General features: G+C 40.6%; 1 protein-coding gene across 1 annotated transcript in view; it reads right to left on the bottom strand.

The window, feature by feature from the left end:
• CMAS (cytidine monophosphate N-acetylneuraminic acid synthetase) overlaps window positions 1-11,974 on the bottom strand; it is a 19,996-nt gene extending 8,022 nt beyond the window's left edge. The window contains exons 1-3 of the mRNA XM_017890545.1: window positions 11,585-11,974; window positions 2,884-3,026; window positions 2,566-2,721 (exon numbers count right to left, since the gene is read on the bottom strand). Coding sequence (XP_017746034.1) covers window positions 2,566-2,721; window positions 2,884-3,026; window positions 11,585-11,844 — 559 coding nt within the window. The 5' untranslated portion in view covers window positions 11,845-11,974. The remainder of the gene's footprint in view (window positions 1-2,565; window positions 2,722-2,883; window positions 3,027-11,584) is intronic.
• Between the last annotated feature and the right edge of the window lie 2,722 nt (window positions 11,975-14,696).

The following is a 14,696-nucleotide window of genomic DNA, read 5'->3' as shown; positions in this document are numbered from 1 at the left end:
CTGCAAGCTCCGCCTCCCGGGTTTACGCCATTCTCCTGCCTCAGCCTTCCGAGTAGCTGGGACTACAGGCGCCCGCCACCTCGCCCGGCTAGTTTTTTGTATTTTTTAGTAGAGACGGGGTTTCACTGAAGAACTTTTTTTAAAGGAATCAAATCTGTAATGATTCTGATGATTTATATTTGCTTTCCAATAGCTACTAGAAAAATAAAGTATTTTATAATGAAATGTGAAACAAGGTATTCATACAAATATAATGCTTTGGGAGGACATCAAGACAACCTTAAAGCAGCTTTCAAAGAACTGAATTGGTCACAAAATACGTATATTTGAGCCCTTTAATCTCTTTTCTCATTGCACATACAGAAATAAGTTTTATTTATCTAATGTGGTTGAGTACGTGTTTTTGTACAATTATTGCTGAAAACTACAGATTTCTCCATTAAATTATTGAAGATTTTATATTGATGAAAATGTTTATGTAACATATTCTACATTCTTACCATTAGTTAAAAATATACTAAACATAACAACAAATTATGTTTATGAGTATACCTGATAATAAAAGCTCAGTAATGTCAATATTAATGAATAGAACATAATGTAATCAATGAAGCCTTTGGTATTGCCACATAGATTCTTTTGTCTTTTCACTGAGTTTTCCTCAAATCTGTGTGCCTGTGTGTGTGTGTGTGTGTGCGTGTGTGTGTGTATGTGTTTAACAGCTGCTTATTCTCCAGAATCTTTCTTCACTTTTTGCTGTCATTTCTGTGTGTATAAAGGCTTCCAGGAATAACCTCTACTTACTTGTTTAACTAAACCATCCCCTGTTCAGTTCCACCCCGGTATTTGAAATAACCCAGGAAAAAACCTTAGCAAATATAAATTAAATAGCTAGAGATAACATAGCTTTACAGGCACTGGCTACAGAGTAGTGACCAGAACCCTCTCTATTCTCAAAAGGTGTACAATCTAGGGGTAGAGACAGGTAATTAAACCAACTAGATAATTCAAGTGGTACTCTGAAGAAAAGAGAGGGACAAGTCTTTCCTAGTATCAGTGGCTGCTTTCTCCCTGGGCATATCTGCTGAGTATGAGGAGAAGGTGCAAGAAAGATCAAGCTTTGCATAATCAAAGGGACTCTGCTGAGGTAGGCAAAAACTAGAATAGCTTTTAATGGCCTTGTGAACTTGAGTTACAGATTGTCATCTATAGGAACTACAAACATACAGCTAGTTTTTCCACCTAATCCTCCTACAAGACTTTGGCTGAGTGTACTGCGTGGGAAGCTCGGAATGGGCTGGAAAAATATCATTACAGTATTGTGGTCCTCAGATCCCTTAAGAGTCTTGTTAGCAAGAGTAGGGGATGGGTGTGAGTGTCAGTAACACATACGAGATATATCTCCTAATAAGACACCTAAACTAAGAGGTGAGATGAAATTGAAGTTTCAACCCAGTCCAACTCCTAATTGGATCAAAGGGATCAGCCCCTTATCCTGCCTGATAGAAGAAAAGGTGCAACCTCTCTGGAGGAAAATATGTACTCAAGTGTCTATGCCAGATATACAATTAAACATGAGCCAAATGAAGAGGCAGAAATAGGTGACTCACAATCAAGAGAGAAGCAGTCAGAGTACAGAACTGTAAGTGACTAGACGTTGAAATATGCATTAAGGACTTTCGAATAGCTATCAAAAATATGTTAAATTAGAGGAAAGGACTTTTTTGTTTAAATGGATTTAAAAAATGGAGAATTTCAATGGAAAATGGAATCCCTAAGAAACAACTGAAATGTACTGAATGGAAAAACACAGTGTTTATAATAATTCTCTGGATAAGATTTACAGCACACTGGACATGGCAGGCGAAATGCCTAGTAAACCCTATGAAACCCTTTTTATATACAGAGTTAGGAATTTGGGGAAGAACTTCGAAATGTCATTCTTAAGATTCTTCGGAACACTTTGGTGGATGCTTTCTATTTCTATATGATTCGTATGGAGTTCATCAAACATGTCTAGAACCAACATAGAAGTATTTGATCTAGAAAAACGGCACGTCTGCCTCAAAAGGCAAATAGAAATAAGAGGATTAGAATGTCCCTTTGTAAAGAGTAAAGCAAAGAATTAATTTGGTCTAGCTGTGCTGGCTCAATAACACATTTAGAACTGATTGTAAATGTCATTACCTACTAAAGTAATGAGTCAAATATTCTCTTTTACAGCTCCCTTTTAGTCTTTAGATACGATTATAAAGGCGTGGTCGTGGAAGGCAATTAGTTCTTCTATGATAGGGGATGTGGCATCTTGTAGGCCTAGTTGAACTGGGTGGGCCATATAAGATATATAGGGTATGTCCTATAATTTAGCTTTGACAAAGCTATGAAATAATTTTTCTAATATCTTATTGAAAAAGTTATAGGGGTTATAGGATTGGCTTGAAACCAGTTTCAGAAGGTTTGATTCCTTCCTTTTTTATTAGACATATAAATGTCTAAAGAATATTTATATATAAAAAAATTGATTCTCAATTAAATGAGCTAAAATAAAGACTGATAAGAGATTACCTCCTTTCTGAATTTCACTCCATCGAAACTGATGGCGTCTCACAACAGAGAAAACAGAATCATATCCTTCTTCTCGAATCATTTCTGCAACTTTTTGAAGATCAGTAGGATGTAAACATGGAGAAGTAGCTTGGATATTTCCTACAATGTCAACCTCTTAAAAGGACGAGAGAAATGAAAAGGATATTTAAAAAAAAGTTCCTTGCAAGCAAGTAATATTAAGGTTTGGAATTCAAATGTTAAAACAAGTCTTATGAGATAATAAAGGAAGTAGAAAAGTACATAACAGTTTGAATAAACTATTAATCAAATTCATACCATTATGATAATTAAGAAATTCTATGATGGCATCTAGTGAGGTAGAGCTGTCTTTTGAAACTTCAGAACTTCTTCGATGAACTTGTGCACCAAATTGTTTGGCCACATTCTCAATTTCATCATGGTCTGTCGAAACCCATACACTGTTAGGTATCAAAAAAAATTAACAGCTAAATCAAAAGAAATCATTAATAATAAAATGGAGCTCTGTAACCATAAAATACAGCTTATATAATGTGAGAATATTTTTTGCACAATGATAATAATGTTACAGATCCAAAGGAGTATAAAAATGTAAGAAATCATAAAGTATTTTGTATATAAACATATTAATGAATAAAAATGCAGTCCTAGACATACTTTATATAAAGAAAGGAACAACTGACACTGGGGCCTACTTGAGGGTGGAGGGTGGGAGGAGGGTAAGGATCAGAAAACTACCTATCAGATACTATGCTTACTACCTGGATGACAAAATAATCTGTACACCAAACCCCCGCAACATGCAATTTACCTCTGTAACAAACCTGCCATGTACCCCTGAACCTAAAATAAACGTTTTTTTTAAAATACCCTAGAAGGCAAATCTAAAGAAAATTAAAGATCTTGCTTATTCTCCATTCAAATCCAAAACATTGTATAAAATATTTTAATATGCTTGCTAAAAAAAAAAAATAAATGGACCTGGCTTAGCGAAACCCTAAAGGTGAAACAGTTTCAAGCTTAGAAGATAATAAATGCCCAAGTCTGGTCTCAAAAAACAATCAGATAATACAATTCTTTCTTTTTTAAACAACAAACGATGGGTATATAGATATAGAATCAGCTGGGTTATAGCCATTGATAACAACAAACGTAGAGAACATGACTTCATTGGCTCAAAATAATTTAACTTAATACTCTATTAACCGCAGGTTACACAGTTGCCTGTTTAGACTTCATAAAATGATGAGTAGGCAAAATGCTATTTTGGAGAGGGGTACCAGTTTCTATTGAAGTTTTGTTTCCTGGACAGTCACAAATTCCCACTACTAGAAGCCGAAGATGTAACTACTCCTCTAGCCACAATGTTTGGTCGGGCCTGGAGTCTCACGCCTGTAATCCCAACACTTTTTGGCAAGTCGAGGTGGGTGGATCACCTGAGGTCATGAGATCGAGACCAGCCTGGCCAACATGGTGAAACCTGGTCTCTACTAAAAATACAAAAATTAGCTGGGCATGGTGGTGCACACCTGTAATCCCAGCTACTAGGGAGGCTAAGACAGGAGGATCGCTTGAACCTGGGAGGCAGAGGTTGCAGTGAGCCGAGATCGCGCCACTGCACTGCAGCCTGAGAGACAGTGAGACCCTGTCTCAAAAAGACAAACAACAACAACAAAACCCCACAATGTTTTAATAGTGATTTATGCAAAGATATCTTAATGACTTAACAGTCTTTGGTATATACATATATAGTATATATATACACACAAACACACATATACACATTATCATATATATACAAAATTATATATATATAAAATAATGTGTATATATAGTGTGTGTGTGTATATATGTATATATACACATATATATTTTTTTCCTTTTATCCCATTCTTTCAGTATCTACTGAGGGAAAGATGAACTGCATGTTTTGTTTTTTGTTTGTTTGTTTCTTTGATAGTCTTGCTCTGTCACCCAGGCTGGAATGCAGTGGCCTGATATCTGCTCACTGCAACCTCCACCTCCCAGGTTCAAGCGACTCTCATGCCTTAGCCTCCCAAGTAGCTGGGATTACAGGCATGTGTCACCCACGCCCGACTAATTTTTGTATTTTTAGTAAAGATAGGGTTTCGTCATGTTGACAAGGATAGTCTCAAACTCCTGACCTCAAGTGATCCTCCCACCTTGGCCTCCCAAAATGCTAGGATTACAGGTGTGAGCCACCACACTCGGCTGAACTGCATGTTTAATATGTCTATGCTCAATTATCATGAGTGAAAAGAAAGTGAGAAAATAAAAGTTTCTAATATCCCTGGAGTTCATTTATTTATTTCACTTATTCCCTTTAATATTTATAGAAGGATTTAAATCAAGGGATAAAGTCAGTAAGAAAAAAAAAAAAAATCAAAGGAAGCCTAGCAAACAAAATGACCCACTGGCTAGGGGCCAAGAGTCCCGTGATATCTACTCATGTCACTCTATGCAAGGCGGAACACAGGAGCCCCCATTTTCCTCCATCTTGAAATCTGAAATAGTGGGGAAAAAATGTTCTCTTGGGAAATGTCATAGTCAAAGGTATATAACAAAGTACCAATGAAAACCTAGTGGATTTTTAAAACAGAGGTGAGGGGAGGATGATAAGATGGAATTAGAATACAATAAAAAATAGGGAAAGTAAAAGACACGGTAATTTGGCATCTAATTTACATTATTAATTGAAATAAGCTGCTGAAGCCATTTACTTTACTATCCTGATTTTTACTGCAATGAAAATTCAATACCAGAGGGTTCAGTGGTCTTTAAGAAATGTTTAAAAGGTAAGAAAAAAAAAAGAATTTTGGAGGAGGTTTGCTTTTCTTCCTTCCTTCCTTCTTTCATTCCTTCCTTCCTTCCTTTATGAACTATTTACTAAGTGCCTATTCTGTCCCAGGCATGATTCTGGACACTAGGGATATAATAATGTATACAGTATAGTTTATTTTCTTGAGAAAGTCTTGGCCTATCAATAGAGACTGAGACCAGTATGGCACTGTAATTCTCTTTAAACCATCAGGGAAAGAGAAGTAAAGGATCAATTAAGTAACGATGGTCTTTTCAATGCTTTACTTTTTACAAAGTACTTTCACAGTGCCTGCTACACATCAGGTACTCGATACAGATCTGCTGAATGAATGAAACAGTAAGTGATTAAGAGGATGGGTTCTGAAGGAAGAGGTTCAATTCTGACTCCACCACATGCTAGCTATATGACCATGGGAAAAATCCATAATCTCCTTATGCCTCAATTTTCAGGAAAATGGAGGGAGTAATAATAGTGGGTACCTCAAATGGTTTAGAGGATTAAATATAAACCATTAACCACAGAATCAACATTTAATAAATGTTAGCTATTCAAAATACTAAAATAGGAATGGTAATAAAGTAATATCTACTCTGTCTCATTTGATTCTCACAATCTTCAGAAGGTAGACTGAAGGCCTGCTTCCAGACCTTCAAAGGTCCAAATGTCTAATTTGTCTGTGTTATATTAAGCAATTGCACTGTGAAAAAATATGAAAATAGTATCCCATATGTACACTTAAAATACTATGATCATCACCTATGAAAGGGACTGAGTAGATAATTTTCTTTGGTTCAGGGACATAAGATGAGGATGGGCAAAAGAGAAAATGAGCAAGTGAACAAACAGGCCAGTCAAGCAGAGTGAATACCAAAGTCTAATGCCAATGGCTTTATCCTCAAATGAAGTCACACTACACCTAACAGGACCAACAGGAATATCAACTGTGGTGCCTGTGACAACTATTTTAAATCAGAAGCTGCCATTTTAGGGATAATAATAGCATAGGCCTTTCATTAATCAAAAGTCTATACCCTAAGCATAAAATTAAAACATGTTTATTTTTCACAAGTATGTTAGGCAACACTTACAAATCAATTTGTTCTGAGGTTTACTTACACAGCACTGAAGCACTGTTGAAAATTAAGCTCTTACAAAATCAACTCTGGCAATAACTCTGTACTAAAGGGGAAAAAAAAATCTCAGCATTTTTCTTAACTGCTAACTAGCCTAGTTAGTATGCAAAGTGGGCAACCTTGAAAAGTACTGTTAGCTTTGATTCTGAGCAAGCCAGAGAAATCTGCCTCAATTAAGTCAAATCGTGGTTTTGAACAAAATAATCTCAAAGGTATCTTCTAGCCCTGAAAAACACAAATCAGACAGCTGCAATTTTCTTCAGCTCTCTCCTAAGGTAAAAATTTTTTGAAGAAAAGAGAGGGTAGGAGGCAGGCAGGGTGCTCCAAAGTCCTCCTACAGCTTCACAGTAAGTCAAGTGAATTCAAGTCAACACATTTTAATGATATAATATATAAACCATACCATGATGAATAAGAGGGCACCTGCTCACAAGCAGCTTAGCTTTTCACCTAGTATGGCAGGAGTCTCCCCAGGCCAAATTCTGCCCACTTCTCAGCCTGTTTCGGTAACATTTTATTGGAATGCAGCCACACTTTTTCATTTACGTATTGTCATGGCCACTTTCATAACATACACAACAGCAGAGCTGAGTAGTTGCAACAAAGGCCATCTGGCTTGCAAAACCTAAAATATTTATCATCTGGCCCTTTACAGAAAGTCTGCCGGCCACTGAAACTGAAAAAGAGAACAAAGATATCTTTCCATTAACTCTTCAATGTCAAAGAATGTTAGCACTAGAAAGAATTTTGAAGATCATTACAACTTTCCCATTTTACAAGCAATGGGAGAGTTTCCCTTTTACAAGCATGGAAGATAGGAAAAACCTTCTGAACAAGAGGAAAATGTCAATAATAAATTACATACTATGTGCCAGGCACTATTCTAAGAGCTCCACATACATTATCTCACTTAATTCCCTCAACAAGCCTGTAAGGCAGACACTTCAGTACACTTTGCAGATGAAGAGATGAGGCACAGAGAGGTTAAGTGATTTACCCAAGTTTGCACAGTTAATACACGGTGATGCTGAAATTCAAATCCACAGTTTGACTTCAGAATCTGTGACCTTATCTCCCTGCATAGGGCATGCACATGAAGGTACAAACAATGTTGCTATGTATGGGAAAACAAAGGCACAATTACTTTTCACTGAGGGGATCAGTAAAGGCTTCATGGAGGAAGAAGTGCTGGTCCCTTCTATTATCTTTTGACCTAATCTCTCCAGATGCCTAGAAAGGATGACAAATAGCACATAGCCACAAAACTTGAACAGAGTAAATTCACATTGTTACATGATACTGTTAAGTTAGAAATACATTCATTTTGCTAGTTTAGAAACACTAATTTTTTTTTTGAGACAGAGTCTTGCTCTGTTGCCCAGGCTAGAGTGCAGTGGCCCAATCTCGGCTCACTGCAACGTCCGCCTCCCCGGGTTCAAGTGATTCTCCTGCCTCAGCCTCCTGAGTATCTGGGATTACAGGCGTGCACCACCACAACTGGCTAATTTTTGTATTTTGGTAGAGATGGGGTTTCACCATGTTGGCCAGGCTGGTCTTGAACTCCTGGCCTCATGTGATCTGCCTGCTTTCGGCCTCCCAAAGTGCTGGGATTACAGGTGTGAGTCATCGTGCCCAGCCAATTTTATTTCTTCTAATCGCCACTATTGATATAGTGACAGATACCATAGGTGGCTTGAGGAAGTATAAAACATTATCCCTGTGGTCAATGAGTTTATACTCTAGTCTACATGTATTAAATAAAACTACTTGGTACAGAAAAAGTTGATACTAGAGTATTTTTTTTTAAAGAAGTGTTATACAAATGCTAAAATGTGGAAATGGGAGAATCATTGGTCAACATACACACATATTTTCCAATCATTTCATAGCAAAATCCCCAATGCTTGATGTAATGGTTGGTTGTTGGGTTCTCACCAACAGAATCTATTCCCTCTCACTTTTGGTAATTGTACTCCAATTTTCCTCTTGATGAACCTGTCATGTCGTTCAGTGAGGGCTCCATCGCTGGTTACAAGAGCGGAAGATGCAGCTATACTGTACCAATACAAGCACTGTGTTCTTCTTGCCATAGAGACCGGCTGAAGAGTGAGCATGGTACCCAATGAGGCACAATGAAACTTTGAGCTTCGAGGAGAGCACTCCCGACTACATTTAAACTTGGAAGAATATGAGGACCGCTATCAAAGACACACAAAATTGGCGACTAAAGTGTTAAGCACAGATTATACTCTGTTACTACTGCAATAGGGAAAAGAGTCCAACGCAAATTGCATTCACAGCCCCAGAAAACGAAAGGCTGGAGACTTTAAAGGCTGAGTTGCGCTAAGGGAAAGGCACTGAAGGGTGCTAAGGGGGCTTAGTCCATGTGACTAAGCCATCTGGATTTGTTAACTGGTGCTTATCTGGAGGAGAAATAATCTTCTATCTTTATGAGACAAAGCAATTGGGCAAGTTGAAGCAAGGTGTCCACTGAACTTCGCCCTTTATCCTCCCAGAGGGACTGCGAAGGAGAGTGGGAGTTAGAATGTTCGCATTTCACTGAGACAGGGTCCTGAGGCTCTCTGGTCCTTGAGGAAACAGTTTTGTGTGGTAGATTTACATCTCAAAAGGCAGAGAAAGTTTTTATAATTGCAAGCTTTTCCTTTTTTTTTTTTTTTTTTTTTTTTTTTTTTTTGAGACGGAGTCTTGCTCTGCCGCCCAGGCTGGAGTACAGTGGCCAGATCTCAGCTCACTGCAAGCTCCGCCTCCCGGGTTTACGCCATTCTCCTGCCTCAGCCTCCCGAGTAGCTGGGACTACAGGCGCCCGCCACCTCGCCCGGCTAGTTTTTTGTATTTTTTAGTAGAGACGGGGTTTCACTGGGTTAGCCAGGATGGTCTCGATCTCCTGACCTCGTGATCCGCCCGTCTCGGCCTCCCAAAGTGCTAGGATTACAGGCTTGAGCCACCGTGCCCGGCCTATAATTGCAAGCTTTCTAAACTAACTGCTCTAAAAGAGGGTTCAGGGGCCTATCACCAGGTTTTTCCTGGAACCATCAGGAAATTCTAGCAGCTTTGAGCCTCTTCAGGAAGGCATTTTAAGGGAACCTGAGATCATCCTAGGGACATGGCCTTAAGCTGCTAGAAGCCATGCTAGGGCTTGGTCAAGTCTCTTGGAGCAGAGGTTTGGAGCAAGTCATTAGGTACCCTGAGAGTTCTGTAGTTCTCAGTACAACCACCTTGAAGCTATAAAGCATCTATCCAGAACTAAGAAATTGAAGATTCTGGCAACAAAGTGCCCCATCCTCTTATCCTGCTTTACTTTTTCTTAAAAACATTTATCATAACCTGATACAACACATATTAATGTTCTTGTATACTGCATGTCTTTCCTTATTATAACATAAGCACTATGAGACTAAGGGCTGTCTCTACTGCTACTACACCTGGTTCGGTACATACAACAGTGCCTGTTACACAGCAGGTAGGTAGTAAGTATGCTGAATGAATGAATCATTTTTTTGTCCTTGAATCTGATTGTACCTTAACAAGCCTTTCCCTCTTTTGTTATGCCAGTTTGAACGGGGTTTTCCGACATACAACCTAAGAGTTGTAAATGGTATTAACAGTTTTGTTCTCCATTTACTGTGAATATGATTTTGATCTCTAGTTCATTTCACAAAGATTATATTTCACTATATTACTGTAGCTTGGATGCACCTACTTCTTTCAGTCCTTTTTAGTTTGTACCCTAAGAAGGTAAAAATATCCCAAAGTCTGTGAGCTTCACAAGGACAAAATCTGTGTCCCAATCATTTTGGTATTCCCTTGGACATGTATAGCAGAAATTAGGGCTCAGTAAATAGCTACCGAATTGAACAAAATCCCCAGCTCCTTCCCTATCTCTCCTTTGCACACTTCCTATTGCACTAGTGTTATCTTCTGAGTGGTAGCTCCTATTTGCTTTGCTCCATCCAGGACTTCCTTTGGGTTGAAACATTAAGAAAATTAGTACATTTATACTTTTTCGAATCTCCCTTTTTTAAACAAGACTGGTTAAATGAAAATCACTTACCCATGTATTAACATGGGTAAGCAAATACAGGTTCAAAAGAAAAGAGATGACTTCAAAACAGTCATCTCTTTAAAATCGAAACATTAAAAGGTTAACATAAATTAATTTCCACAATAACGACACATTCAAATGTAGTTAGGTTGAAGCTATATGTGTAAATTCATTCTTGGCACAGAATTTCATCTCCCTTCTTTTATGAATGACATCAGCTTGTAACTCCTGACCAATTTGGCAATGTATCTAAATTATGCATAATTAAAACTGTCCTTAGGGCAGGCAAGGTTCCAAAGGTATGATTAAATGATTTGTAAGCATTAATATACCATAAAACAGACAGTTGTATACCTTCCCACTGGGTCTCACGTATTTATAAATGTAGGGAGCTTTCTAGATTGTGCTGACTCACAGGCAGATAGCTAGAGTATTTTTCAAAGGTTAGGAAAAGATCTCCAAGCTGAGCTTGAAATTCAGCTCTGACACCCCGACACTCAACTCCATTCATGAACCTGATGCTTCCCTAATCGATCAGCACCAAGCAGTTATCAGAGGCTGAGCAACAGGGGAGCCTCGATGGCCCCCATCCAAAGGAGTTCACATATTATCACAGACGTTGCACCGGGGTGGCCTCCTTTACTTTCCCCGTAAGGTCAACCCGGGAGTAGGGGACGGTTGGGGAGGTGTAATGTCCCCTTTTACGGATGATTCTCAAGGGCGGAGACAGGAACTGTCCCAGGTTATGACCATTGGCAGCTACGGAACAAGGAAGGAGCTGGAGCCCTTCCTCCTGGGCTCTCAGCCCGGCCCCAGGCACCCCGGATCCTGCACGTCCCTGGCAAGAGAGATGGCCCCCTTCCAAGAGCGCTGGCCCCGGGGGCCCCAGCCCCTCCAGCAGCCCGACTCCCTCTCCCGACCCCCGCCCAGGCCGCGCCGCCCACTCTCGCACATGCGCACCTCTGGAAGGCCCCTGAATCCAGGGCCGCACGCAGGACCCAGCCAATGAGCGGGACCCCCGCCAGGTGCTTAATGTTCTTCAGGGGGATGCCTTTGCTGCCTCCCCGGGCCAGAATTAGAGCTGCCAGGTGCGGGGGCTTCTCCACACCTCGGCCCTGGCCGCCGCGAGAGTTGCGCTGCAGCTTCGGCGGCCGGCCCCGGGACGGCCGCCCCCGCGGGTTGGAGACGGAGGTGGCGGCCCCCTTCTCCACCGAGTCCATCTTCCTCCCACGCCTTCTCCCCAGCTTCTCCACATCCGGGAGCTAGTCCCTCACCACCTCTGCTCGGCGCCGCCCGATCCCCGCCTGGCAGCTGGCGCGCGCGGCCGTCCCTCGCCCCGCCCACTCCCCCGCTCCCCGCGGGGCTCGCTGGGAATTGTAGTCCGCAGCCGCCTCGTCTGGGGCCAGTAGGCCGAGTAGGCTCTGATGAGGTGACCCAAAGCTAAGACAAGCAGTGGGAGTCCGGAGATATTTGGAGGAAGTGCGGCTTTTGGGGGTGCTTGCATGTGTCTGGGGATTTCTGAAACTAAAAAATAGAGTATGTTTGCTAAAGAACTTCCCCACTTTAGAATTGTAGTGGGTTTCCCGTTGCATACCTTGATGCACCCTAACACGAATTCATTTTATATTTTAAAATGTATATTTTAAATATACACCTTTATTTTAATGTCCCGGGTCATTTTTTTCCAAGAAATTACTGACCAGCTCATTCAAATATCCTACAGGTGCCTTAAACTCAACGTTTTAAAAACTCAGTTTTTCATATGCGCTCAAACTGCTTTTATCTCTGCACTTTGATCAACATCAGCATTCCTTGGCAGCAGAAATTTGGAAGTCAGCTTTACTGGTCACCTCTAGTGTAGCGGACACTTGGTTTTTTGGTTTTGTTTTGTTGTCTGCTAAAAATCTTTTCCTTTTAGGAATTGATGACTCTCTCACCCGGTGAGGGTTTCCTTCACGTTCTCTGCACTGTAATAGTAAGTGTGTGACCCAAGCTGGTCCATCTAAGCACCCCATTTTCCTGAACACAGCTGAGGTCTAGGGACAGGCATATGACCAAGCAGAGCCCACTGGAGTCCTTTCCAGAGACTCTTGGAAAGAAAGGATCTTTCTCGTGCTGATTTTTTGGGTGCTAAGGACCTTGTTAACCTGAAGCCTCAGGGCAAGGGTAGGGTAGGGTGGCAGGGGGTCTTTGCTGTTCTGAAATGGACTGGGAGACTGATGTTCAGCCTGAGGAAGCAGAACAAAGACATGTAGGGATTAAAGAGAAAGAACTCTGAAGGCATCATTTAAACTCTTTTTTTTTTTTTTTTTTTTTTTGAGACAGATTCTCACTGTATGCCCCAGGAGGCTGGAGTGCAATGGCGCGATCTCGGCTCACTGCAACCCTTCGCCGCCCATTCTCAAGCGTCCTGAGTAGCTGGGATTACAGAGGTGCACCACCACACCCAGATAAGTTTTGTATTTTTAGTTGAGATGGGGGTTTCACCAGGTTGGCCAGGCTGGTCTTGAACTCCTGACCTCAAGTGATCTGCCCGCCTCAGCCTCTCAAAGTGCTGGGATTATAGGCGTGAGCCGCCGCTCCTGACCATTTAAACCCTGATCCAGTCAAGAGGCTCAAGGACATACACCCACACACACCTCTCTTAGAAAAAAAACATAATAATAATACTTTAAAGCGGGCATCTCTGACCTAGCATGCATTTTGTCTTTCAGCATGTTTGCAAGCCTATATTTGAAAGTAGAGTCTTTTACGTTTCTGAGATGGAGGCTGATGCAAACAGAAGGAAAGGATTGTAGTGTATCGCCTTGCCTTCTCCTAGAGGGTAAAAGGATTTTGTGCTTCTCTGGTCTTGGCCATTTTTGAGAGGAGAGAAGTCTTTGATGTTTTGGGTCCTAGGAGAAGTACTGGATACTTTACATCTCTTAGTCTGTGAATTAACTGATGACCCAGCCCTTCCTGGGACTGGTGCTGGGAGAAGGTGCTTCGTGCAGACACAGAGAAGGGAGGCTGTGAACAGACATCAATGCCATGCCTGGGAAAGGGGCAGGCTCTATGAGCCATTCCAGCACTGAAGGGCAAGGGGACAACTTGCCCCTATACACTGGCTCTTTGAGTAGGGCCTTTGCAGTTGCTGTGCTTCAGAGACGCCAGCACTGAGCTTTTGGTAATCATGTGAGGACCCCGAGTACACCCCAATAACAATCTTGGTTCCTATTAATGATGTAGTTGCCCTTCTCCACAGTAATTCCCTACAGGCCTGTAAATCAATCCTAGTGGGCTACAGACACCTGAGTAGTTTTGACTCCTGGAACACATTGGTGTCCTCTAAGCTGGGAACAGAGCAAGTGGCACCACTGTTACTTTATCAAATGAGATTACAGCAATTTACATAAATACCAAGAGACTTTGAACTCTTCCAGGAGATGGACTGTTCCTTCTTTGTAATCTTCTCATCCAGAACAATGAATTGGTCACAGTACTGCTCAGTAAACATTGGTGAACTGCCTCTCATATTATTTTTTCAGTCTCTGCCCACACATGCTTTTTAAAATATAGTTGCAAACTTATGATAATAAAACATTTTATATCCTTTGTATGGTTACAGCAGAATTTTGATTAGACCTGACAATTGGCTGTTCCCAATCTTGAGACGGGGAGGCAAAGGAAGAGAGAGAGGTGGTGGTAGTAAAAGTGGAAAGTGATGCATCTAGTTCAATATATGGCACACAGAAATGTGATGACTTTTTAAAAATGAAATTAGAGTTTACTCATTAACAATATTTTTACTTAGTCCAAAGAGAGAATGATTGTTCTGGGAAGAGGAAGAGGATGGGTTATCAATCTTTTTCTTCGGATTAATTTTGAAGAATAAAATAAACTACTCTCAAAGCAAATATTCGGTCATCTTTCCTTTAAAGATCAGTATGAAGTGTTGCTGCTGAAGAATAATTCATTCATATTTATTGTGAAATAATATGTCCTTATATTATCTCTTGTTTTATGATTTTGTATGTAAACAAACTTTGTACACAGAGGAGTCCTTTCACTCATTCATTCGTTCACATTCACT

This window comes from Rhinopithecus bieti, unplaced genomic scaffold (assembly GCF_001698545.2).
Source record: "Rhinopithecus bieti isolate Rb0 unplaced genomic scaffold, ASM169854v2 scaffold_17971, whole genome shotgun sequence".
NCBI lineage: Eukaryota > Metazoa > Chordata > Mammalia > Primates > Cercopithecidae > Rhinopithecus > Rhinopithecus bieti.
Note: the sequence above shows the minus strand (reverse complement) of the source record. Positions and strands in the feature narration are given on the sequence as shown.